Below are 25,852 nucleotides of genomic sequence, written 5' to 3' on the forward strand. Positions count from 1 at the left end.
GCAGGGCAGCAGAGGCAGAGAGGACTTGGATCTGTCAGCCCTGTGTTGGGACCTCATCCAGCTCAGGTTCTGCTGCAGGATCAAAGGCTGCACTGAGCTGGGAATGCAAAGCCCAGGAGAGACCACACGCAGTATTCTCTGTCCTCGCCCCACTGGATTTCATCCAAGCAGGGAGAGGGTGTGTTTTCTGGTTTCCATTTATCTACATGCCAGGCACTTTCGTAAATCACCTTATTTAAGGCTTCCTAGCAACCCTGGGAGATAGGTTTTATTACCGCCATGTTATGGATGAGCAACTGAGGCTCAGAAGCTAAGTGACGTATTCAGGTTCACAGAGAGTAAAAGAAGCAGAGCTGGGGCTGGCTGGAAGTCCACAGTTGCCCGACTCCAAATTGTGGGGGGTTTTTTTGTTTGGTTTGGTTTGGTTCTTTTTTTTTTTTTTTTTTTTGAGACGGAGTCTCGCTCTGTCACCCAGGCTGGAGTGCAGTGGCGCGATCTCGGCTCACTGCCTGGAGTGCAGTGGCGCGATCTCGGCTCACTGCAAGCTCCGCCTCCCAGGTTCATGCCATTCTCCTGCCTCAGCCTCTCCGAGTAGCTGGGACTACAGGCGCCCGCCACCACGCCCGGCTAATTTTTTTGTATTTTTAGTAGAGATGGGGTTTCTACCCCGTGGTCTCGATCTCCTGACCTCATGATCCGCCCGCCTCGGCCTCCCAAAGTGCTGGGATTACAAGCGTGAGCCACTGTGCCCGGCCTGTTTTGTTTTTTAATACGAAGTCTCGCTCATGTCGTCCATGCTGGAGTGCAGTGGCATGATCTTGGCTCACTGCAACCTCCGTCTCCCTGGTTTAAGAGATTCTCCTGCCTCAGCCTCCTGCACCTCTCTTGGGACAAGAAGGACTTTCCACTTTGTGTTGTCTCGTGTTGGTTGTTTACTTCCCTTATCTCTCCCGCTAAACTGTGGGCACCAAGTAGCTGGGATTACAGGCGCCCGCCAAATTTTGTAATTTTAGTGGAGACAGGGTTTCACCATGTTGTCCAGGCTGGTCTTGAACTCCTGACCTCAGATGATCTGCCCGCCTCAGCATCCCAAAGAGCTGGGATTATAGGCGTGAGCCACCACACCCAGCCTGGAGAAGAAATTTCTGATGACAGCTGAGGCATGATGTCACCTGGGGTCCTCACCCAGACACTATTGCACAAGTTGCTGGAAGGACCCCAGGTTCAGAATCAGACAGAGTGAGGTTTCAGTCAAGCCCTAGCATGCCCTAACTGTGTGGGCTTGGGAAAGTCTCTAGCCTCCCGGAGTCGAAGCTTGCTATTTGTGAAAATGGGAATGACAGGTCCTATTTGTTTTTTCTTGGTTTTCTTTTTTTGAAACAGTCTTGCTCTGTCACCCATGCCGGAGTGCAATGGCATGATCTCGGCTCACTGCAACCTTCACCTCCCAGTTCAAGCAATTATTGTGCCTCGGCCTCCTAAGTAACTGGGGCTACAGGCACCTGCCACCATGCCTGGCTAATTTTTGTATTTTTAGTAGAGACGGGGTTTCACCATGTTGCCCAGGCTGGTCTTGAACTCCTGGCCACAAGTGATCTGCCCGCCTCGGCCTCCCAAAGTGCTGGGATTGCAGGCACGAGCCACTGCGCCTGGTCAATAGGTCCTATTTCTGAGGTTCACTGAGTTTTCAGTGAGATCATCCGTATCTCACTGTCATAGTCATAGCAGCACATGACACACATACAACAAATGTCAAGACCCCTCCTCCTCCCTAAACGCCGAAGTTTTGAAGGTGGGCTTCACGGGAGCGGGGAGGAGAAGGGCTACTGGGCTTGACGCCCCTAACGTCTCGCCTTAGGGCTCAAGCAAGAAGGGCTCTGCCACCCCCTGCAGGCTCCTAGCCTCTAAGATCCTTCCTTTCCTGATCCAACAGTCATACTCCCACACTCTGAAATCGTCTTGGTTTCCTGGGAGCTCCCCGGCACTTTGCACTGCTCCTGGGGCAAGAAGGACTTTCCACTTTGCATTGTCTCGTGTTGTTTGTTTACCTTCCTTATCTCTCCTGCTAAGCTGTGGGCACCCTGCCTGATTCATCCATGTGTCCTGTCCCAGTACCTGTCCCAGCATAGGTGCAAAGGGTTAGGCGCTGAATGAAGGGATAAACTTATCAGTGTTAAACAAAGCCTGCCTCAGCCCCCAGGAAGCCACATGGTTACCGCCTTTCCATGAGAAACAGTCCAGAGCATGGGATCTCTGGGCTGGGGAGGGGGGAATCACTTGGCCCTGACTCTCTGAGAGCCCTGGACAAACTATTTTTTTTTTTTTTTTTTTGAGATGAGGTCTCACTCTGTTGCTCAGGCTGGAGTGCAATGGTGCGATCTTGCCTCACTGCAGCCTCCTCCTCCGGGGTTCAAGCGATTCTCCTGCCTCACCCTCCTGAGTAGCTGGGACTACAGGTACACACCACCACGCCCGGCTAATTTTTTGTATTTTCAGTAGAGACAGGGTTTCTCCATGTTGTCAGGCTGATCTCGAACTCCCGACCTCAGGTGATCGACCACCTCAGCCTCCCAAAGTGCTGGGATTACAGGCGTGAGCCACTGCGCCCGGCCTAACAAACTTTATTTTATTTTATTTTATTTTTTGAGACAGGGTATGGCTTCGTCACCCAGGCTGGGGTGCAGTGGAGCCAACATAGCTCACTGCGGCCTCCAATTCCTGGGCTCAAGCAATTCCCCCAACTCGGCCTCCCTAGTAGCTGGGATTACAGGCATGCGCCCCCACACCCAGCTATTTTTTATTTTTTATTTTTTGTAGGGGCAGGGTCTCGCTAGGTTGCTCATGCTGGTCTCAAACTCCTGGCCTCAAGCAATCCTCTCAGTTCAGCCTCCCAAAATGTTGGGGCTACAGGCGTGAGCCACCACACCGCACCAGGACAGACTTCATCTTTGCTGGTGTTCATTTCCTCATCTGGAAAGTGAGGGGCAGACACACTTTCAGACCCGCCTTCCTTATCTAGCCCCCGGGAGTCTACGCACCCAAGGACCCAGCCCTTTGTTTTCTGTCCAATCTGGGCTCAGAAACCAGGACAAAACCCCTCCTTCAATTCTATCAGTGTCCATTTTGGAGAATGCTTTTTTTTTTTTTTTTTTTTTTGAGACAGTCTCGGTCTGTCACCCAGGCTGGGGTGCAGTGGTGCGATCTCAGCTCACTGCAACCGCTGCCTCCCGGGTTCAAGCAATTCTCATGCCTCAGCCTCCCAAGTAGCTGGGATTACAGGCATGCACCACCACGCCTGGCTAATTTCTGTATTTTTAGTAGAGATGGGGTCTCACTATGTTGCCTAGGCTGGTCTTGAATTCCTGGATTCAAGTAATACGCCCGCCTTAGCCTCCCAAAGTGCTGGGATTACAGGCGTGAGCCACTGTGCCCAGCAGATTTTGGAGAATGTTCTTTAGGACAGAACTTTGTAAATGATGCTAAAAAGCCCGAGTAAATTTCATGCTCCAGTGGTCCCCCTTCCTCTGTGTCCTCGTTTGTCCCAGAGGAAGTTGGCTGGGGCAGGAAGGGTCAGCAGTTGTTCTCTTTGTCAGAGCAGCCAGGAAAAGTCTCAGGTTGCCTCTAAGTAGACCAGCTGTGTGTCAAGCTCTGTGCCAAAGGCAGGAGCTGCTTTCACTCCCTGTAGCAAGGTGAGCATGTAAAGACCTGACAGGCCAGGGTGGAGGGGAGGTGGGCAGCACTGTGGGCTTTGGGAGGCAGGAAGGCTTCCTGGAGGAGGTGCTATCCTGAACTGTGGGCAGAGGAGGGAAGGTAAGAGGGGCTTCCCTGTTAGAATAAGACCAGAAGGGCCGGATGTGGTGGCTCACGCCTGTAATCCCAGCACTTTAGGAGGCCGAGGCAAGCGGATCACTTGAGGTCAGGAGTTCGAGACCAGCCTTGCCAACATGGAGAAACCCCGTCTCTACTAAAAATACAAAAATCAGTGGGGCATGGTGGCGCACACCTGTAATCCCAGCTACTAGGCAGGCTGAGGCAGGAGAATTGCTTGAACCCAGAAGGCAAAGGTTGCGGTGAGCCGAGATCAGGCCACTGCACTCCAGCCTGGGTGACAGAGTGAGACTTCATCTTAAAAAAAAAAAGAAAAAAAAAAAAGGTGGGCTGTGTGGCTTCAAGGTGAGGTGTATAAAGGAGACAGGGAGGCCAGGCACAGTGACTCACGCCTGTAATTCCAGCATTTTGGGAGGCCGAGGCAGGTGGATCGCCTGAGCTCAGGAGTTTGAGACCAGCCTGGGCAACATGGCGAAACCCCATCTCTACCAAAAATACAAAAAAAACAGCCGGGCATGGTGGCACATGCCTGTAGTCCCAACTACTCGAGAGGCTAAGGTGGGAGGATCACTCAAGCCTGGGAGGTGCAGGCTGCAGTGAGTCAAGGCCGTAGCACTGTACCACTGCTCTCCAACTTGGGTGACAAGAGTGAGACCCCATCTCAAAAAAAGGAGACAAGGAGCTGGGAGAAGCAAGTGGTGGCCCAGTCATGAGGAGGCGGAGGGGCTTGGAAGCCAAGCTAAGGAGTGTGGACTTTGTCCCAGAGGTAGTAGGGAGCCACGGAGGGTTCCGGACCTGAACTGCACTTTAGAAAGAATTGTCCTGGCTGCAACTGGAAAATGAGCCTAGAGTGTGAAGCTGGAGTCAGGGAGGTCCCTGTGAGAAATGACACCAGGCCGGGGGTGACACAGTGAGAGAGGATGGAGGGGAGGGGACGGTGGGAGAAATGTCACAGATCCTATGAGATTGAGATTTTTTATCTCAATTAGACCTGGAATATAACAGTCAGACCTGGAATGCTGTGAGTCAGTGGGGTTTTTGTGGCAGGTTTTGGGACATCCTAGGGAGGGTCCCCAGGCAGCTGGATATGAGGCTAGAGCAGGAAAGGGCCAGAGTGAGAGAGGCTGCACGGTGGGCATTGCAAAGGAGTCAGTGAAAAGTGGTCAGGGGCTGGGAGCGGTGGCTCATGCCTGCAATCCCAGCACTTTGGGAGGCTGAGGCAGTCAGATCGCTTGAGCCCAGGAGTTTGAGAACAGCCTGGGCAACATGGTGAAACCATGTTGAATTTTTTAAAAAATTCACAAATTAGCTGGGTGCAGTGGTATACACCTGTAGTCCCAGCTACTCTGGAGGCTGAGGTGGGAGGATCACTTGCACCCAGGAGGCGGAGATCGAAGTGACCCAAGATCCCTGCCACTGCACTCCAGCCTGGGCAACAGATTGAGACCTTGTCTCAAGCATGCACACACACACACACACACATGAAGTGGCCAGGGCCCGGTGAGGTGGCTGACACCTGTAATCCCAGCACTTTGGGAGGCTGAGTTGGGGGATCATTTGAGGTCAGGAGTTTGAGACTAGCCTGACCAACATGGTGAAACCACGTCTCTATTGAAAACACAAAAAATTAGCCGGGCGCGGTAACGCGTGCCTGTAATTCCAGCTACTTGGGAGGCTGAGGCAGGAGAATCGCTTGAACCAGGGAGGTGGAGGTTGAAGTGAGCTGAGATGGTGGCACTGCACTCTAGCCTGGGCAACAAGAGTGAAACACCATCACAAAAAAAAAAAAAAAAGTGGCCAGGAAAGCTAGGAGATAAAGAAAAGCCTCGTGAGCCCAGGAATTTGGGGCCAGTCCAAGCAACATAGTGGGGCCGTCTCTCTACCAAAAAATTAAAAATAACAGTAATAAAAAGGAAGACGCCAGGCACAGTGGCTCACGCCTGTAATCCCAACACCTTGGGAGGCCAAGACAAGAGGATTCCTTGAGCTCAGGAGTTCGAGACCAGCCTGGGCAACACAGGGAGACCCTGTCTCTACAAAAAATTTAAAAATTAGCCAGACATGGTGGCGTATGCCAGAGGCTGAGGCAGGAGGATCTCTTGAGCCCAGGAGGTCAAGGCTTCAATGAGCTATGATTGCGCCACTGCACTCTGGCCTGGGCAACAGAGCAAGACCCTGTTTCAAAAACAACAACGACAACAAAAAAAGAGCCTGGAATGTGTGTTGGGGCCAAGGACAAGAGCCTGGGGAGAGGTCAGGATTGGAGACTGGGAGGGGAGGTGGAGGCCTGGAAGAGGACACAGGTTAGTGGTCAGAAGTGAACCAAGGGTGGTTCTCTGCAATGAAAGTGGGTAGTGCCAAGCCTTCTGAGGCAGAGGACCCAAGGCTCTAGGCCCCTGGCCTGCCAGTCTAACCAGGACTTTCTTTTTTTCTTTTTTGAGATGGATTCTCGCTCTGTCACCAGGCTGGAGTGCAGTGGCGTGATCTCACTGCAACCTCTGCCTCCCAGGTTCAAGCGATTCTCCTGCCTCAGCCTCCCAAGGAGCTGGGACTATAGGCATGTGCCACCATGCACGGCTAATTTTTGTATTTTTAGTGGAGACGGGGTTTCACCATGTTGGCCAGGCTGGTCTTGATCTCCTGGGCTCGTGATCCACCCACCTAGGCCTCCCAAAGTGCTGGGATTACAGGTGTGAGCCACCGCGCCTGGCCCTAACCGGGACTTTCTGGAGGCAGCTCACTCTCTGTGGCCTATGGCCCCACAATCCATTCAGCAGTCTTTGCAAGTGTACCTATGGGGCTCCAGAGGAACCCAGAGGTGTGGGAGGTTGGATTCACAGTGCCCTGTAGAGGAAGATCAGGCTGGATGTGGTGGCTCAAGCCTGTAATCCCAGCACTTTGGAAGGCTGAGGCAGGTGGATCATCTGAGGTCAGCAGTTCGAGACCAGCCTGGCCAACATGGTGAAACCCCGTCTCTACTAAAAACACAAAAATTAGCTCGGCCTGGTGGTGGGTGCCCGTAATGCCAGCTACTCAGGAGGCTGAGGCAGGAGAATCGCTTGAACCTGGGACCTGGAGGTTGCAGTGAGCCGAGATCACGCCATTGCACTCCAGCCTGGGCAACAAGAGTGAAACTCTATCTCCAAAAAAAAGAGGAAGATCTCGGAGGCTAGAGCAACATCCGAGAAGACTTCCTGGAGGAGGCAGCATGGGCACTTAATCTGAACGTCAAAGGCCAAGCAGGATTTCGTTGGGCGTCACTTGAGTCCTAGTCCCCTGGGGTGAGGTGGGGGATAAGGAAGCTGGGTGCCCCTGACCTGGCCCCCTTCTCTCAGATGTGGAGCGGAGGAAGAGCCCCGTGTGTGGCTTCCTGACCCCCCTGCAGGGGCCTGAGGCTGATGCGCACCGGAAGCCGGAGGTAGCTGGGTTCTGGACTGCTTGCCCACCTGCCCACCTGCCCACCCACCAAGACCAGCCCCTGCCTCCTGTGGCCTTGCGCTGAGCAGACAGGGATGGGGTGAGGGGTGGGAGATGGGTGTGCGGTGCTCCCCTCCCTACTGATCCTCCTCCCCTGGCCCCCACCCCAGGCCGTGGTCCTGGAGGGGAACTACTGGAAGCGGCGCATCGAGGTGGTGATGCGGGAGTACCACAAGTGGCGCATCTACTACAAGAAGCGGGTCAGTGGGGGAAGGCCAGGGAGGCCCCAGAACTTTCTCCTGCGGCTGCCGGCTACCGCCCGCCTCAGAAGATCCCCGGAAAGGGGATCCTGACCCCCCCAGCTTTCGCCCCTCGGGCCCTCCATTCAGTCCCGGGCCGACAGCGCCACCGTGTGGCCACAGGGTCTCCTAGCAGCCTCCTTACCCAGGGGTCGGGGGAGCTCCTAATGGGAGATGGGGGATCTCATTGCTTGTGAGTAGAGGAGGCTTTTGGGGGAAAGTGATGGAGGATGGGGCAAGGGATCCGGTGTCCAACTCTGTGTGTCCCTGCAGCTCCGTAAGCCCAGCAAGGAAGAGGACCTCCTGGCCCCTAAGCAGGTGGGTCATCTCTTTGCCCCCCAAGTAGGTGGGAGGCAGAGTTGACAGCTTCCGCCTGAGCAGGCAGGGCAGTGGCTGGGCGTGAGGGTGGGATGTGGGATGTAACTGCCATCCTGTGGTTCATTTGTTGAGCTCTTCTCTTCTTGGGGGGTGGGGGTGAGGTGGTGAGAAGACCCCAGGTCATTGAGCAAGTGGTGGGAAGCCGGGCGCGGTGGCTCACGCTTGTCATCCCAGCACTTTGGGAGGCCGAGGCGGGTGGGTCATCTGAGGTCAGGAGTTCGAGACCAGCCTGGCCAACATGGTGAAACCCCGTCTCTACTAAAAGTACAAAAATTAGCCGGGCATGGTGGTGCATGCCTGCAATCCCAGCTACTCAGGAGGCTGAGACAGGAGAATCGCTTGAACCTGGGAGGTGGAGATTGCAGTGAGCTGAGATCGTGCCGCTGCACTCCAGCCTGGGCAACAGAGTGAGACTCTGTCTCAAAAAAAAAAAAAAAAAAGAAAAAGAAAAACAAAACAAACAGGAAAAAAACAGAGAGACCAAAGAACTGGGGTCCCAAACATGAAAAAATCTAAAGGGCAGGAAGGGAAGCCCCGTATCTGCATCTTGGTCTGTCTCCTGGGGGAAGTTCTTAGAGGCCAATAGAGTGATCCTGGCCTTTCAAGCAGCAAGCTAGGTCCACTAGGGAAAGGTGACAGAGGTGTGAACAGACAGGCCCTCTGTCCTGCTGACTACTTGACCCTGGAGAGGGGTGATATGGAAGGTCGGAGCAGTGGGAGCTCTTTAGCGGCTGCTGACGGCTCTGTCTCCCTAGGCGGAAGGCAGGTGGCCGCCGCCGGAGCAATGGTGCAAACAGCTCTTCTCCAGTGTGGTCCCCGTGCTGCTGGGGGACCCAGAGGAGGAGCCAGGTGGGCGGCAGCTCCTGGACCTCAATTGTTTTTTGTCCGACATCTCGGACACGCTCTTCACCATGACTCAGTCCGGCCCTTCGCCCCTGCAGCTGCCGCCTGAGGATGGTGAGGGTCTGAGAAGGGGCAGGGGAGGGGGTGAAGGCCTGTGAGATTCCAGGAGGCCAAGGGAAGGATGGCTGGGGATGGGGGCGGGGACCCCCGTTCCTCCCTGCCTGCTGCTGCTGATGTCGCCACTGCTGCCTCCAGCCTACGTCGGCAATGCTGACATGATCCAGCCGGACCTGACACCACTGCAGCCAAGCCTGGATGACTTCATGGACATCTCAGGTGGGGCGAGCCCCTCCCCAGGTGGGGTGGATGGGCAGGGTCCATGTGAGGAAGGCCGATGAGCCCATCCCAGGCCCCTCTGGGAGGGCTGATAGTCTGGGTCGTTTCTTTTTTTCTGTCTTTTTTTTTTTTTTTTTGAGATGGCGTCTCACTCTGTCACCAAGGTTGCAGTGCAGTGGTGCCAACCTCTGCCTCCCAGACTCAAGTGATCCTCCCACCTCAGCCTCCTGAGTAGCTGGAACTACAGGTGTGCACCACCACACCCGGCTAATTTTTTTTGTATTTTTGGTAAAGATGGGGTTTCACCATGTTGCCCAGGCTGGTCCCAAACTCCTGAGCTCAAGCCATCCTCTTGCCTTGGCCTCCCAAAGTGCTGGGATTACAGGCATGAACCACCATGCCTGGCAGGTCTGGGTGGTTTCTGAGGGTTCTTCCTGGCCTCCTTTTGTCCAGCGGGTGTGGCTTCCAATGAGGGCAGGGCCCAAGAGAGTACCTGGCCAGGGAACCAGGGGCTCCCAAGAAAGCAGTGAAGGCTGGGACCCTCTCAGGGGAGAGAAGAACTTTGAATTATTTGGTTCTATTTATTTTTCACACAATGCATTTTAAAACTATTTGCTAGGCTGGGCATGGTGGCTCACGCCTGTAATCCCAGCACTTTTGGGAGGCCGAGTCGGGCGGTGAGGTCAGGAGTTCGAGACCAACCTGACCAATATGGTGAAACCCTGTATCTACTAAAAGTACCAAAATTAGCCGGGTGTGGTGGCGGGCACCTGTGATCCCAGCTACTCGGGAGGCTAAGGCAGGAGAATCGCTTGAACCTGGGAGGCAGAGGTTGCAGTGAGCCGAGATCACGCCGCTGCACTCCAGCCTAGGTGACAGAGCAAGACTCTGTCTCAAAAAAATTAAAATAAACAATAAAACTATTTACTAGAGGACATTTCAAACATGCACACACTAGTAGAGAAAGAGTAGTTCAGCAAAAACCTCCCAAGTCACCATCACTGATGTCACCGACTTATCAACTCTTGACCAGTCTTCTTTTATTTAGACCATATTCCTTCTTTTCTGTTATATTTCTATTTTATTTTATTTTATTTTATTTTTGAGACAGGGTCTCATTCTGTTGCCCAGGCTAGAGTACAGTGGCACAATCACAGCTCACTGCAGACTCAACCTCCCAGGCTCAAGTGATCCTCCCACCTCAGCCTCCCGAGTAGCTGGGACCACAGTCACGCACCATTATGCCTGGCTAATTTTTTTTGTTTTTTGAAGAGACAGGGCCTCCCTGTATTGCCCAGGCTGGTCTAGAACTCCTGGGCTCAAAAGATCCTCCCACCTCAGCCTCCCAAAGTGCTGGGATTACAGGTGTATGCCACCGTGCCCAGTGCGTTATTTTAAAGAAAATCCCAAGCATGCATCATATCTTGTAAAGCTTTTTTTTTTTTTTTGAGACGGAGTCCCACTCTGTCGCCCAGGTTGGAGTGCAGTGGCTCCATCTCGGCTCACTGCAGCCTCTGCCTCCCAGGTTCAAGCGATTCTTGTGCCTCAGCCTCCTGAGTAGCTGGGATTACAGGCACGCGCCACCACGCCCAGCTGATTTTTGTATTTTTAGTAGAGACGGGGTTTTGCCATGTTGGCCAGGCTGGTTTTGAACTCCTGACCTCAAGCAATCCTCCCACCTCGGCCTCCCAAAGTGCTGGGATTACAGGTGTGAGCCACCGCGTCTGGCCTAAAGCAATTTTTGTAAGTCGTGAGTGTCCCTGCCTCCCCCTCCTGACCCCAGGGTCACCAAGTTACTGATTCCTCAGTGTCCTCCCAGAGATGCTCCTGTCGGTAGATGCATATGTGGACAAATGTCTCTGTTTTCACAATTGACTTTCCAAGTGGCCTTCCTCACTTCGCTGTAGGTCTTGCAGGTTATTCCAACAGCCACACATTTAGGGACCCCTGGAGCTATGTGCGGGCCAGGTAGATATCCAGGCTCAGCCCATCTCATGGAAGCCCCCGGGGACAGAAAGAGGGTCCCTGGAATAAAGGCTTAGTCTTAGTGACCTCCTAATTCCTTCCCCACAGGGTCCTGGGCCTGTCAATCAAGAGGTGGAGGCCTATGGGGCGGGAACTAGGGAATGAGGAACCACCCCCACCCCTGTTCCAGCCCTGGGAGGGGGTGGGGGCTGCCCGGGGGCAGAAGTGTGCATGGCAGTGCCCTGGGAGCAGGCCAGCCTGGGAGGGCAGCAGCCCTGTCTGGGCACACAGCACCCAGCCACAGGTAGGAGCCCAGCCACCCCCACCTGGGGTCTGGGCAAGACCAGCAGGGACTGGGGCTAGGAGGCGATGACTGGCAAGCCCGGGTGGCTGCCGGCGCGTGGGGGGACAAGTGTGGGCCACACAGAGGAGGTGGCTCGTGTGGCCCTCTTATCAAACATTCCATTTACCCAGAGGGCAGAGCGCACTGGTACCACCAAGACGGCAGCTCTCGTTGCCCCCAAGAGTCTCCCACTGGGGAGGTCTGGCTGGAAACCTAGGGAGGGGACCAGAACTCTATGGAGGCAGGAGGCTTAGTGAGGGGTGCTCAGGGAGGCAGCCAGAGGCAGAGGAACTCAGGGAGGGGATGACAGGTCAGGTCCGTGGAGGGGACAGAGGCTAGGGAGGGACTTGGGCCCGGGTGAGCAGCTCGGGCTGGGAAGCAACTTCTCTCAAGGCAGGGTGGGGACAGGCCTGGGCAGCGATGGTAAGGGGGTGGCTGGTGACTCAGGGATGAGAGGGCCTTGCGGCCCCATGACCCCTGCCTGGGACCCAGGGAGTGGGCAGCAGCTGTGAGCAGGGAGGAGCCCTAGGCCCTCAGCGGCCTGGGGCCAGGCACAGCATGAAGCTGATTCTAGAGCCAGGGCCTCGGGGACCTAGTGACAGGAACTGTGGACTCTGGGAGATGGGGGAGCAGCAGTGACCACTCGCCATCTCCCACCTGGTCCCCCTTTTTTTTGAGACGGAATCTTGCTCTGTTGCCCAGGCTGGAGTGCAGTGGCATCATCTTGGCTCACTGCAACCCCCACCTCCCGGGTTCAAGTGATTCTCCTGTCTCAGCCTCCAGAGTAGCTGGGACTACAGGCGCCCGTCACCACGTCTGACTAATTTTTGTATTTTTTTTTTTTTAGTAGAAACGGGGTTTCCCCTCATTGGCCAGGCTGGTCTCGAACTCCTGACCTCAGGTGATCCATCCACCTCAGCCTCCCAAAGTGCTGGGTTTACAGGTGTGAGCCACCCCCCTTTTAAACAAAGGCAGCCGCGGGGCCTGTAATCCCAGCTACTCAGGAGGCTGAGGCAAGGAGAATTGTTTGAACCCGGGAGGTTGCAGTGAGCCGAGATCGTGCCACTGCACCCCAGCCTGGGCTACAGAGCGAGACTCCATCTCAAAAAAAAAAAAAAGAAAGAAAGAAGGAAGGAAGGAAGGAAGGAAGGAAGGAAGGAAGGAAGGAGAAAGAGAGAAAGAGAGAGATGAAAGAAAAAGGAAGGAAGGAAGGAAGGAGAAAGAGAGAAAGAGAGAGATGAAAGAAGAAGGAAGGAAGGAAGGAAGGAAGGAAGGAAGGAAAGAGAGAGAGAGAGAAAGAAAGGGAAAGAAAGACAAAGAAAGAAGAAAAAGAAAGAAAAAGAAAAGAAAGAAAGAAAAAGAAAAGAAAGAAAGAGAAAGAAAGAGAAAAAGAAAGAAAGAAAGAAGAAAGAAAGAAAGAAAGAAAGAAAGAAAGAAAGAAAGAAAGAAAGAAAGAAAGAAAGAAAAAAGAGAAAGAAAGAAAGAGAAAGGGAGGGAGGGAGGAAGGAAGGAAGGAAGGAAGGAAGGAAGGAAGGAAGGAAGGAAGGCAGGCAGGCAGGCAGGCAGGCAGGCAGGCAGGCAGGCAGGCAGCAGGACAGCAAAAAGACACCGTTTCACCATGGGGTTAGACACGCAGACAGGCACAGAGCAGACGCACATGCACCATGCTATCATGGCAGGACAGGTTCACATGGCCTCAGACGGAGCGACAGACACCCAGAGGGTAGACAGAGGCTTCGTGCAGACCCCATGCTGAGACTCGAGGGTTCAGTGACTACAACACACAGGGCCTGCACCCTCCTGCAAAGCAGAGCCACTGACGACACACAGGGCCGGGCGCGGTGACTCACTCTTGTCATCCCAGCACTTTAGGAGGCCAAGGCAGGAGGATCGCTTGAGCTCAGAAGTTTGAGACCAGCCTGGGCAACATGGCAAAACCCAGTTTTTGCTAAAAAATACAAAAATTAGCTGAGTGTGGTGGTGCATGCCTGTGATCACAGCTACTCGGGAAGCTGAGGCATGAGAATCGTTTGAACCCAGGAGGTGGAGGTTGCAGTGAGCCAAGATCGTGCCGCCGCACTCCAGCCTGGGTGACAGCAAGGCACAGCGGCTGACCTCCTCCCCTCGCCCTGCACCCCTTTCCCACCCTGGCATTCTCTCTGGGCACCTCCTTTCTGTACCAGCAGATCAGGGAATGGGAGCCACCGGGGGATGGGAAGGGGGACTTCCTGAGCTAAGCCTGGTGCTGTGCAGGGGAGGGGATTGCTTCCTGGGGTTCCTGTTCACACCGACAGTCCCCTCCTGTCTCCCACGCAAGCTCATTATAATCCCAGCACTTTAGGAGGTTGAGGCAGGAGGATGGCTTGAGGCCAGGAGTTTGAGACCAGCCTGGGCAACATAGCACGATTCTATCTCTGGGGGATGGGGTTGGGGGGAAGACACCAACACACACACACACACACACACACACACACACACACACACACTTGACCCCCCAGTGGGTTCTGGGTTTGGGTTGACCTTATCTAACCGACTCTTGGTCTCCTTGGAGGTGGCTCCTGGGAGGCAGATTTGAGCAGCTCTCCTGGCAGTGGGGCTGGAGGGAAAAAGCGGGGAGCTGGGGCCCACCCAGGCCTGTGGAATTTGTCACGGTGGGGTCAGAACTGCCCAGACTAAGAGGCCTCGGGAGCTGGCACGGATCACAGGCTGGTCAGGGTCAGAGAAAGGTGCCCGGAAGGGAGCGGGTGGGCAGGCGGCGCCCAGGCCCGGGATGTGGTCAGGCCATGGCCAGCTGCTTCCCAAAACCAGAATAGCCCAGGACTTACACAACCCGCACCCCAAACAATCCGCTACTGCCTCCCCCAGCTCTCGCAGGCTTCCCAGACCCCTTGCCCCACCTCACTCAGAGCCCACCCTTAGGCCCCCTCTCACCCCCACCCCACTCAGAGCCCACCCTTAGCCCCTCTTGCCCCCACCCCACTTGGAGCCCAGCCTTAGGTCCCCCTTCACCCCCATCCCACTTGGAGCCCACCCATATCCCCCTCTTGCCCACACCCAACTCAGAGCCCACCCTTAGGCCCCTCTCGCCCCCACCCCACTCGGAGCCCAGCCGTAGGCCCCTCTCGCCCCATTACACTCTTCACCCCACTCCTAGGCTCCACCTGTTGACCTTCCAACAAACCAAGTTTGTCCCAGACCCAGTGACCTCGCATTCCCCCTCATCTCCAACTCATCCTCTTGAACTTCTGCCACCCTGGGGCCCCTCCCATTCCAGGCCTCCTCCCCTCGCACCGCACCCCTTTTCCACCCTGACACTCTCTCTGAGCACCCCCTTTCTGTACTTCCAGCAGATCAGGGAAGGGGAGCCACTAGGGAGTGGGGAGGGGGACTTCCTGAGCTAAGCCTGGGGCTGGGGAGGGGAGGGGGCTGCTTCCTGGGGTCCCTGTTCACACCCACAGTCCCCTGCTCCCTCCCACGCAGGCTCATTCCACCCAAGACGGTTGCTGCTTCCCCTGATCGAGACAGAAACCCTCCCAGTTTCACAACCTTCTGTGGAAGGGACCCCCACCCTCCGCCCGCCAGCCCCCACGTCCCCACCCGCCAAGGCTGGGGACAGGCCACTCTCCTCCCGGCTGTTTCCTAGCCATAGCCCTGGCCCTAACTGCTGTTGCCCTGTGTGTCTGAATTACAGATTTCTTTACCAACTCCCGCCCCCCACAGCCGCCCATGCCTTCAAACTTCCCAGAGCCCCCCAGCTTCAGCCCCGTGGTTGACTCCCTCTTCAGCAGTGGGACCCTGGGCCCGGAGGTGCCCCCAGCTTCCTCGGCCATGACCCACCTCTCCGGACACAGCCGTCTGCAGGTGAGCTCACCCCACCCTGTCCAGCCCTGTGCAGCTCACTTGAGAGCTGGTCCTGCCCTGTTCATGTCCAGGAGGTATCAGACACTCCCTGAGTGCCCAGTCTTCTGCTTGGAGATTGGAGGGGAAGAAAGACCCCATCTCTGCCCTCTGGGAGGGACCCCGTGAAGCAGAACTGGACAAAATGGTTGTGGGAGAAAGCTAAGGGCATGGAGACCATGGAGTGGGCTCCACCAAGGGCCAGTTGCTTGTGGAAGGCTTCCTGGAGAAGGGGAATTTCTGGGCCTTAGAGAATAGGTCAGCTTTGGACAGAAGGGACTGGCTGAGGTCAAGCCAGATGGGAGAACAGCAGAAACAAAAGCTTTGAGGCAGAAAGCTGAGCGTGGATGTTTAGGAAACAGTGAATCTACCATTTTGGTTCATGAATTCCCCAAGTGCAATTTTTTTGTTTTTTTTTTTTTTTGAGACAGCGTCTCACTCTGTCGCCTAGGCTTGAGTGCAGTGGCATGATCTCGGCTCACTGCAACCTCCGCCTCCTGTGTTCAATCAATTTCCGGCTGATTTTTGTATTTTTAGTAGAGACAGGGTTTCACCATGTTGGCCAGGCTGGTCTCAAACTCCTGACCTCAGTAGTCCACCCGCCTCGGCCTCCCAAGGTGCTAGGATTACAGGTGTGAGCCACCATGCCTGGCCCCCAGGTGCAATTCAGAAGTTGCTTCCTGCTGCTTGGTTATAGGCCTTTTCCCTCCATCATCAGACTTTTCAGGTGCTCATTCTAATCGGTTCCTGAGGGGTGTCTCTCCATCAGACAGTGAGCTCCTTACTGAAAGGGTTATGTTTTGCTCACCACTGCATTCTTATACCTAATGCGGCTCAGGCACATAACAGCACTCAGTGAATGGTTGTCCAATGAGTGAGTCAGTGACTGAATGAATGAGCAAGTGTGCAGATGAATGGGTGTGCTGGTGAATGGATAGACGCATCTTAGACTGCAGTGGAGGCACACGTGGGTTGGTGGATATATGGGTAGGTGAGTGGTTGGTTGGATGGATGGGCTGGCGGATGGATACATAGATGAATAGTTTAATGGATCAGTGAATGGGTTCATTGGTGGTTAAGTGGCTGGAAATGTATAGATGGTGGATGGATGGATGGATTATGGATGGGTTGGTGGATGAATGATGGACGTATAGATGGTTGGATGGATTAGTTAATGCATTAATATCTGGTAGGCTGGTGGAGAGAGTGATAGATGAGCTGGTTCATAGATTGATAAATAGGTAGGTGAATGGATGGAAGATGGATGGATGGAGAGATTGGTGGATGGAGTAGTAGATGGACAATTGATGAATGGATGGGTGGGTTGGTTAGTGGATGGATTGGTGGGCAAGTTAGTGGATGGATGGATGGATGGATGATGAATGGATGGGTGGGTTGGTTAGTGGATGGATTGGTGAAGTTAGTGGACGGATGATGAAGGAATGATAGGTTGGTTGATGGATGGATTGGTGGACAAGTTAGTGAATGGATGGATGATGAAGGAATGGTGGGTTGGTTGGTGGATGGATCGGTGGATAAGTTAGTGGATGGATGGATGTTGAATGGATGGGTGGGTTGGTTGGTGGATGGATCGGTGGACAAGTTAATGGATGGATGGATGATGAATGGATGGGTATGTTGGTTGGTGGATGGATCGGTGGACAAGTTAGTGGATGGATGGATGATGAATGGATGGGTGAGTTGGTTGGTGGATGGATTGGTGGACAAGTTAGTGGATGGATGGATGGATAAGTTATTTGGGAGACAAATGGATGGGCAGAAAGATTGATGCTCCGCTGTCCCTGATTTTGCATAAATATACTCTACTCCCTCCTCTCATTGTAATTTCCCTGCTCCGTGTATATGTTCGCACACCTGTGTGTGTTGGAAGGCGGGGCTCATTTCTCCTATCTCTCCCCAGGGCCCCAGTCCAGACCTGGGCCAGGGCAGGGCAGGGCAGGGGAGGCCCAGATGGCTGCCAGGGGCAGCTCTCTCCTCTGCTCTCTGAGTGTCTGTCTGTCCCCCCAACCAGGCTCGGAACAGCTGCCCTGGCCCCTTGGACTCCAGCGCCTTCCTGAGCTCTGATTTCCTCCTTCCTGAAGACCCCAAGCCCCGGCTCCCACCCCCTCCTGTACCCCCACCTCTGCTGCATTACCCACCCCCTGCCAAGGTGCCAGGCCTGGAGCCCTGCCTCCCACCTCCCTTCCCTCCCATGGCGCCACCCACTGCTTTGCTGCAGGAAGAGCCTCTCTTCTCTCCCAGGTTTCCCTTCCCCACCGTCCCTCCTGCCTCAGGAGTGTCTCCGCTGCCTGCTCCTGCAGCCTTCCCACCCACCCCGCAGCCTGTCCCCAGCCCGGCCCCCACCCCCTTCCCCATAGAACTTCTACCCTCGGGGTATTCGGAGCCTGCCTTTGGGCCTTGCTTCTCCATGCCCAGAGGCAAGCCTCCCACCCCATCCCCTAGGGGACAGAAATCCAGCCCCCCTACCTTAGCCCCTGCCACTGCCAGTCCCCCCACCACTGCGGGGAGCAACAACCCCTGCCTCACACAGCTGCTCACGGCAGGTGAGGGCCAGCAACGGGGAGAGAAAAGCCTGGGGAGGGAGGCTGGGGGGTGGGGAGGAAGACGAAGGTGAAGGGGCAGGTCCAGTTTGAGAGACAGAGTGATGAGGAATAAGGGACATGGGGCCTGTACCTAAAAGGGGTGTGGACTCTTGGGAGGGGCAGGATGGGGTCTTGATAGATGCCGGGGGTGGGCCAGCCCCAGCAGCCTCACGGTTCTGCCCGTGCACAGCCAAGCCGGAGCAAGCCCTGGAGCCACCACTTGTATCCAACACCCTCCTCCGGTCCCCAGGGTCCCCGGTAAGATCTCGGGCACTGGGCGGTGGGGCTGTGCCCACGGCCTTCGCCCCGACTCTCCGCCCTTCTCCACCCCAGCAGGAGACAGTCCCTGAATTCCCCTGCACGTTCCTTCCCCCGACCCCGGCCCCTACACCGCCCCGGCCACCTCCAGGCCCAGCCACATTGGCCCCTTCCAGGCCCCTGCTTGTCCCCAAAGCGGAGCGGCTCTCACCCCCAGCACCCAGTGGTAAAGAGAGGGGTTGCAGGGATTGGGGGAATCTAGGGGATGAGGGGAAGAGGAGGAAGAAGAAGGGGACTGGGTCTGGGGCCAGGATGAGAGGAAGGGGGCAATGGGGACCCTTTCCCCCGGGTCGGTCTTTCTGTGGGTCTGTCTGTCCCTACCACAGGCAGTGAACGGCGGCTATCAGGGGACCTCAGCTCCATGCCAGGCCCTGGGACTCTGAGTGTCCGTGTCTCTCCCCCGCAACCCATTCTCAGCCGGGGCCGTCCAGACAGCAACAAGGTGGGCAGCATCCCCCACCCCAAGATCGGTTTGCTACCCCCAGGCCCTGCCGGGCTCCTTCCTAGGCTCACCCAACTCTCTGCTCCCCGAGACCGAGAACCGGCGTATCACACACATCTCCGCGGAGCAGAAGCGGCGCTTTAACATCAAGCTGGGGTTTGACACCCTTCATGGGCTTGTGAGCACACTCAGTGCCCAGCCCAGCCTCAAGGTGAGCCCCGGGCCCAGGCTGGCACCCCCAAAACCACAGGGGCCCTTTCTGGACCCCCCCACCCAAAACTCAATTGCAGGGGAGTGCTCCAGACACTCTTGCCTCCTCCCATCCCAGTGCCTCAGTGGGTCCCAGGGCGCAGCCTCTAGCACCTGCCTGAGCCCCCCTGGTGGCGTCTGCAGGTGAGCAAAGCTACCACACTGCAGAAGACAGCCGAGTACATCCTTATGCTACAGCAGGAGCGCGCGGGCTTGCAGGAGGAGGCCCAGCAGCTGCGGGATGAGATTGAGGAGCTCAATGCCGCCATTAAGTAGGCAGGGTCCAGGCGGGTGCTGGGACCAGGGGGCCATGCCGCCTGACCCCCAGCCCCTGACCCCTGCCCTGCCCCCAGCCTGTGCCAGCAGCAGCTGCCCGCCACAGGGGTACCCATCACACACCAGCGTTTTGACCAGATGCGAGACATGTTTGATGACTACGTCCGAACCCGTACGCTGCACAACTGGAAGTTCTGGGTGGTATCCTCCCTCAAGCCCATGGCTAGGGGGCTGCAGGGGCTGTGGCAGGGTGAGACCAGGCTGGGCCTGGGATGGAGGCCTAGCTCTCCAGGCCGGGCAGGCTCAGAGCTGCTCCCAGGTGACAGGCTCTGGTTCTGCCCCCTGCTTCCATGCCCTGGCCATCTTGGCCAGCAAAATTGCCCAGGGATGGGGGGCTAGGAGCAGAGAGGGAAACTGAGGGAGGAGTCCTTGGGTAAGGGGATACTTGGCCCTGACCTCAGGAAGCCCCGAGGGCAGTTTGGGAGAACCTGAACTCTGGAGTGAGGCCTACAGAAGACTTGTAATCCACTCCCTGATCTGGCTCAGGGGTCAAGTTCTTGACTGAGCCCAGGCAGGGAGCTCGGGGATGGGGGATGGTTCAGCATAGAGTAAGGGCCATGGAGGGGCAAGGAGGAGGGGATTGAGAGGCAGGGAGCTGGGAAGGTCTTGGCAGGACAGAAGTAGGGACTGCAAGCCGGGCGCGGTGGCTCACGCCTGTCATCCCAGCACTTTGGGAGGCCGAGGCGGGTGGATCACTTGAGGCCAGGAGTTCAAGACCAGACTGGCCAACATGGCAAAACCCCGTCTCTACTAAAAATACAAAAATTAGCCAAGCATGGTGGCACATGCCTGTAATCCCAACTACTCGGGAGGCTGAGGCAGGAGAACAGCTTGAACCCGGGAGGTGGAGGTTGCAGTGAGCCAAGATTGCGCCACTGCATTCCAGCCTGGGCAGCAGAGCGAGACTCTGTCAAAAAAAAAAAAAAAGAAGAAAGAAAGAAGAAAGAAAGAAAGAAAGAAAGAAGAAAGAAAGAAAGAAAGAAAGAAAGAAAGAAAGAAAGAAAGAAAGAAAAAAAAGTCCGAGCACAGTGGCTCACGCCTGTAATTCCAGCACTTTAGGAGGCCGAGGTGGGTAGATCACGAGGTCAGGAGTTCAAAACCAGCCTGACCAACATAACGAAACCCCGTCTCTACTAAAAATACAAAAATTAGCCAGGCGTGGTGGCGCACAGGTGTAATCCCAGCTACTCAGGAGGCTGAGGCAGGAGAATTGCTTGAACCTGGGAGGAAGAGGTTGCAGTGAGCTGAGATCGTGCCACTACACTCCAGCCTGGGTGACAGAGCGAGACTCCGTCTCAAAAAAAAAAGAAGAAGAAGTAAGGGCTGCAACACGAGTCGTTGGGATTCAAGGTTAGACAGTGTCCAGGCCCTTTCTTCCCCTGGTTTGAATGGGGCATCAGGGCTCCACGTGGTGTGGGGGGACCAGCTGGACCACAGGCAGCTCCTTGACCTGGGCCCAGTTCAGCATCCTCATCCGGCCTCTGTTTGAGTCCTTCAACGGGATGGTGTCCACGGCAAGTGTGCACACCCTCCGCCAGACCTCACTGGCCTGGCTGGACCAGTACTGCTCTCTGCCCGCTCTCCGGCCAAGTACGTGAGCCATCTCCCTGCCTGCTAGAGGGACCCAGCCTCGGGGGTGGAGGGAGCATTCCACCCTGCTTAGGTTCCACATCCAGCTTGCCTTCAACACAGCCTAGTGTTGTGGCCACCCCCCATCCCCCAGATGGTCCTCTGGCCACCAGATGCCTGTAGACAGAGGTTCTAGGAGGGGGTGACAGTCTTGCCAACTAGTACCTCCCCCTATCCCTTTGGTTCCACATCCAAGAGTAGGGCCCTGACCCCAGGAAGTGTCTCTCTCTCTCTGTCTCCCACCCAGCTGTCCTGAACTCCCTACGCCAGCTGGGCACATCTACCAGTATCCTGACCGACCCGGGCCGCATCCCTGAGCAAGCCACACGGGCAGTCACAGAGGGCACCCTTGGCAAACCTTTATAGTCCTGGCCAGACCCTGCTGCTCACTCAGCTGCCCTGGGGGCTGCTTTCCCTGGGCATGGGCTCCAGGGATCATCTCTGGGCACTCCCTTCCTGCCCCAGGCCCTGGCTCTGCCCTTCCCTGGGGGGTGAAGCAGGGTCCAGGTTTCACACTTCCCACCTCCTGGAGGCCAAGAAGAGCGGAGTCCCCGTCCCTGCTCTGCCACTGTGCTCCAGCACCGTGACCTTAGGTGACTCGCCCGCCGTCTTTGGACCGCTGTGTTTCAATCTGCAAAATGGGGATGGGGAAGGTTCAATCAGCAGATGACCCCCAGGCCTTGGCAGCTGTGACACTGGGGGCCTAGGCTGGCAACTCCAGGGACTCAACGGTGGGAAGAGGAGGATGCTCTTTCTCTGTCACCTCCACCTGCTACCCGACAGGTGGGGCACAGACCTCTGTTCCTGAGCAGAGAAGCAGAAAAGGAGGTTCCCTCTCTCTGCTCCTTCACTGCTGACCCAGAGGGGCTGCAGGATGCTTTCCCCTGGGATAGGCCAGGAGGGCCTGATCCCAGGAGACACCAGGGCCAGAGTGGCCACAGCAGGGCAGGCATCATGTGTGTGTGTGGACGTGTGTGTGTGGGTTTTGTAAAGAATTCTTGACCAATAAAAGCAAAAACTGTCTGCTGGTTTGTTGGTGTGCTGGTCAATGTGTCTCACACTGGGATAGAGAGAGAGCCTGTTGGCAGTGGGAGGTGGCTTTGCAGAGGGCCTGAGTGTTTACTCTGAGCTGCAGGCAGCTGGAGGGCTTTGAGTGGAGGTGGGACAAGATCAGATGTACTGGTGGCAAGCGCCTGTAGTCCCAGCTACTCAGGAGGCTGGGGCGGGAGGATCGCTTGAGCACAGGAGTTTGAGGCTGCAGTGAGCTGTGATAGCACCACTGCACTGTAGGATGGGCAACAGCGTGAGACCCTGCTTCAAATAACAACAAAAAAAGGCCGGGCACGGTGGCTCACACCAGTAATCCTAGCACTTTGGGAAGCCAAGGCGGGAGGATCATAGACCTCATCTTAGTAATAAAAAAGAGAAAAATAAATAAAAGAAGATCAGATGTAACTTTTTTTTTTTTTTTTTTGAGATAGAGTCTTGCTCTGTCGCCCAGGCTGGAGTGCAGTGGCCCGATCTCGGCTCAGGGCAAGCTCTGCCTCCTGGGTTCACGCCATTCTCCTGCCTCGGCCTCCCGAGTAGCTGGGACCACAGGCGCCCGCCACCACACCTGGCTAATTTTTTTTTGCATTTTTAGTAGAGACAGGGTTTCACCGTGTTAGCCAGGATGGTCTCGATCTCCTGACCTCATGATCCACCCACCTCAGCCTCCCAAAGTGCTGAGATTACAGGTGTGAGCCACCGCGACCTGCCAGATGTAACTTTAAAAAAAAAAATTTTTTTTTTTTGAGACAGAGTCTCGCTCTGTTGCCCAGGCTGGAGTGCAGTGGCACAATCTTGGCTCACTGCAACCTTCGCCTCCCGGGTTCAAGTGATTCTCCTGCCTCAGCCTCCTGAGTAGCAGGGATTAGAGGCATGTGCCACCATGCCCAGCTAATTTTTGTATTTTTAGTAGAGACGGGGTTTCACCATGTTAGTCAGGCTGGTCTCGAACTCCTGACCTTGTGATCTGCCCGCCTCAGCCTCCCAAAGTGCTGGGATTACAGGTGTGAGGCTACCGTGCCCAGACAAAAAATTTTTGCTTATAAGAATAGAGTCAGCAGCTGGGTGTGGTGGCTCACGCCTGTAATCCCAGCACTTTGGGAGGCCGAGGCAGGCGGATCACAAGGTCAGGAGTTCGAGACCAGCCTGGCTAATATGGCAAAACCTGGTCTTTACTAAAAATACAAAAATTAGCCAGATGTGGTGACACATGCCTGTAATCCCAGCTACTCAGGCTGGTCTTGAACTTTTGGGTTCAAGCAATGCTCCCGCCTTGGCCTCCCAAAGTGCTGGGGTTACAGGCATGAGCCATGGTGTCTGGCCAGATGTAACTTTTTTACAGGAATCCCCTGGGTGCTGAGTTGAGACTAGGTGGATGCAGGGAGACCAGTTAGGGGACAATTGCAGTCATCCAGGTGAGAGGTGATGGACTTGCTTCCTGGAGCTCCTCTCTCCATGGCCAGGAGACAGTTTGGAGAGGCTCGCTACCTTCAGAGTTGGAAGAAGGCAGAGCTGGGACCAAGGAGTGGAACCGATAGGGCATCCACTGGAACCACCCAGAAGGAGAATGTGCTCCCTTGGCAGGGCAGGTAGGGAGGGTAGTGACCTCCCCGCTATGAGAGGTATGCAAGCAGAGAGTGGATGGCCACTTAGTTGGGATGTCTTAGAAAAAACTGACAGCGGCCTGTGTGGTGGCTCACGCCACCAAACACTTTGGGAGGCTGAGGCGGGTAGATCACCTGAGGTCAGGAGTTCCAGACCAGCCTGGCCAACATGGTGAAACCCCGTCTCTACTAAAAATACAAAAAAATTAGCCAGGCATGGTGGCAGGTGCCTATAATCTCAGCTACTCGGGAGGCTGAGGCAGGAGAATCCCTTGAACCTGGGAGGTGGAGGTTGCAGTGAGCAGAGATTGCGCTACTACACTCCAGCCTGGGTGACAGAGTGAGACTTCATCTCAAAAAAACATAAAAATAAAAAATAAAAAAACTGATCCTTCAGATGGGGCTGGGGTAGAAGGCCTCAGAGGCCCCAATATTTACTGAGTGCCTGCTATGGACCAGGCCATGGTCTTGGCTCTGCAGATGCTGTTCACTACAGTATCACTCTCTTCGTGGAGCTGACATTCCATCCTGGCATGTTGGAATCCTCTTACATTTCAGACCTTCTGGAGACATTTGCAGGACTGATTTATTCATGTTTATTTTTCGTAGAGACAGGGTCTTGCTATGTTGCCCAGGCTGGTCTCAAACTCCTGAGCTCAAGCGATCCTCCCACCTTGGCCTTAGGCTTCCTGAAGTGCTGGGATTACAGGTGGGAGCCACCGTGCCTGGCCCATTTGCAGGATTTAAACAGCCTAAAGAATCTTCCCTAGGGCCAGGCGCGGTGGCTCACGCTTGTAATCCCAGCGCTTTGGGAGGCCGAGGCAGGCGGATCACGAGGTCAGGAGATCGAGACCACGGTGAAACCCCATCTCTATTAAAAATACAAAAAATTAGCCGGGCGTGGTGGCGGGCGCCTGTAGTCCCAGCTACTCGGAGAGGCTGAGGCAGGAGAATGGCGTGAACCCGGGAGGCGGAGCTTGCAGTGAGCCGAGATCGCGCCACTGCACTCCAGCCTGGGCGACAGAGCAAGACTCCGTCTCAAAAAAAAAAAAAAAAAAAAAAGAATCTTCCCTAGGTTTTCAGTTTCTCTCGTTCATGCAGAAGAAGAAGGAGAATCGCTGCCCGCAGATCTAGTATGGACTATGTGCCAAGCACTCTTATAAGCACTTTAGATTTTTGTTGTTGTTGTTATTTTTATTTTTAGTACAGACAAGTTCTCACTAAGTTCCCCAGGCTGGTCTTCAGCTCCCAAGCTCAAGGGATCCTCCTGCCTTGGCCTCCCAAAGTGTTGAGATTACAGGCATGAACCACCACACCTGGCCACTTTATATATATTAACTCACTTAATCCTCACAACACCTACCTCGTAGGCTTGCTATGAGAACCTAAAAGGGTAAATATACACATATAGAGATTTACAGATTTATACATATATTTATAAATCTGTAAAATGGGGATAATAATTATATATAATATATATTATGTTTATATATTATATTTAATAATATACAAAGATTATATTTATACATTATATTTAACGTATATTTATATATTATATTATATTTAATTTATAGTTTATATATAATCTTTATATATTCTGTATATAAAGATTAATATATATTCTACATATGAAGATATAGATTATATATAAAATTTTTATATAGAGAATATATAAAGATTAAATAATTATATGTTAATCTATATGTCTATATAATTTTTTTTTTGAGACGGCGTCTCGCTCTGTCACCCAGGCTCGAGTGCAGTGGCGGGATCTCGGCTCACTGTAAGCTCCGCCTCCCGGGTTCACACCATTCTCCTGCCTCAGCCTCCCAGTAGCTGGGACTACAGGTGCCCACGACCACGCCTGGCTAATTTTTTGTATTTTTAGTAGAGACGGGGTTTCACCGTGTTAGCCAGGATGGTCTCGATCTCCTGACCTCGTGATCCGCCCACCTCGGCCTCCCAAAGTGCTGGGATTACAGGCGTGAGCCACTGCGCCCAGCTATATCTATATAATCTTTACATATAATATATAATATTATGTTAATTTATATATTACAATCTGTATAACCTATATAATCTTTATATACAATATACTTAATTTATATATTATATATAATCTTTATATATTATAAATATATAGTTTTATATTTATAATATATAAATATATTTTTACATTTTATAAAAATATATTTTTATATTTATAAAACTATACAAGTATATTTTTACATTTTATAAAAATATATTTTTATATTTATAAAACTATACAAGTATATTTTTACATTTTATAAAAATATATTTTTATATTTATAAAACTA

At 54.1% G+C, this 25,852-nt stretch overlaps 1 protein-coding gene across 6 annotated transcripts in view; it reads left to right on the forward strand.

Annotated features, from left to right (window-relative positions):
• MLXIPL (MLX interacting protein like) overlaps positions 1-21,911 on the forward strand; it is a 31,900-nt gene extending 9,989 nt beyond the window's left edge. Inside the window, exons 3-17 of one of the 6 annotated variants that reach the window (XM_032756966.2) lie at positions 7,164-7,246; positions 7,416-7,505; positions 7,818-7,862; positions 8,678-8,879; positions 9,021-9,101; positions 15,101-15,270; positions 17,339-17,870; positions 18,100-18,167; positions 18,243-18,393; positions 18,554-18,669; positions 18,761-18,880; positions 19,063-19,190; positions 19,272-19,395; positions 20,715-20,844; positions 21,131-21,911. In XM_032756966.2, coding sequence (XP_032612857.1) covers positions 7,164-7,246; positions 7,416-7,505; positions 7,818-7,862; positions 8,678-8,879; positions 9,021-9,101; positions 15,101-15,270; positions 17,339-17,870; positions 18,100-18,167; positions 18,243-18,393; positions 18,554-18,669; positions 18,761-18,880; positions 19,063-19,190; positions 19,272-19,395; positions 20,715-20,844; positions 21,131-21,249 — 2,159 coding nt within the window. In that variant the 3' untranslated portion in view covers positions 21,250-21,911. Of the gene's footprint in view, positions 1-7,163; positions 7,247-7,415; positions 7,506-7,817; positions 7,863-8,677; positions 8,880-9,020; positions 9,102-15,100; positions 15,271-17,338; positions 17,871-18,099; positions 18,394-18,553; positions 18,670-18,760; positions 18,881-19,062; positions 19,191-19,271; positions 19,396-20,714; positions 20,845-21,130 lie in introns of all 6 variants that reach the window. The other 5 variants (XM_058444168.1, XM_032756951.2, XM_058444172.1 and 2 more) reach the window with 5 other exon arrangements.
• The last annotated feature ends 3,941 nt before the right edge of the window (positions 21,912-25,852 follow it).

This window comes from Hylobates moloch, unplaced genomic scaffold (genome assembly GCF_009828535.3).
Source record: "Hylobates moloch isolate HMO894 unplaced genomic scaffold, HMol_V3 SCAFFOLD_1, whole genome shotgun sequence".
In the NCBI taxonomy this organism is placed as follows: domain Eukaryota; kingdom Metazoa; phylum Chordata; class Mammalia; order Primates; family Hylobatidae; genus Hylobates; species Hylobates moloch.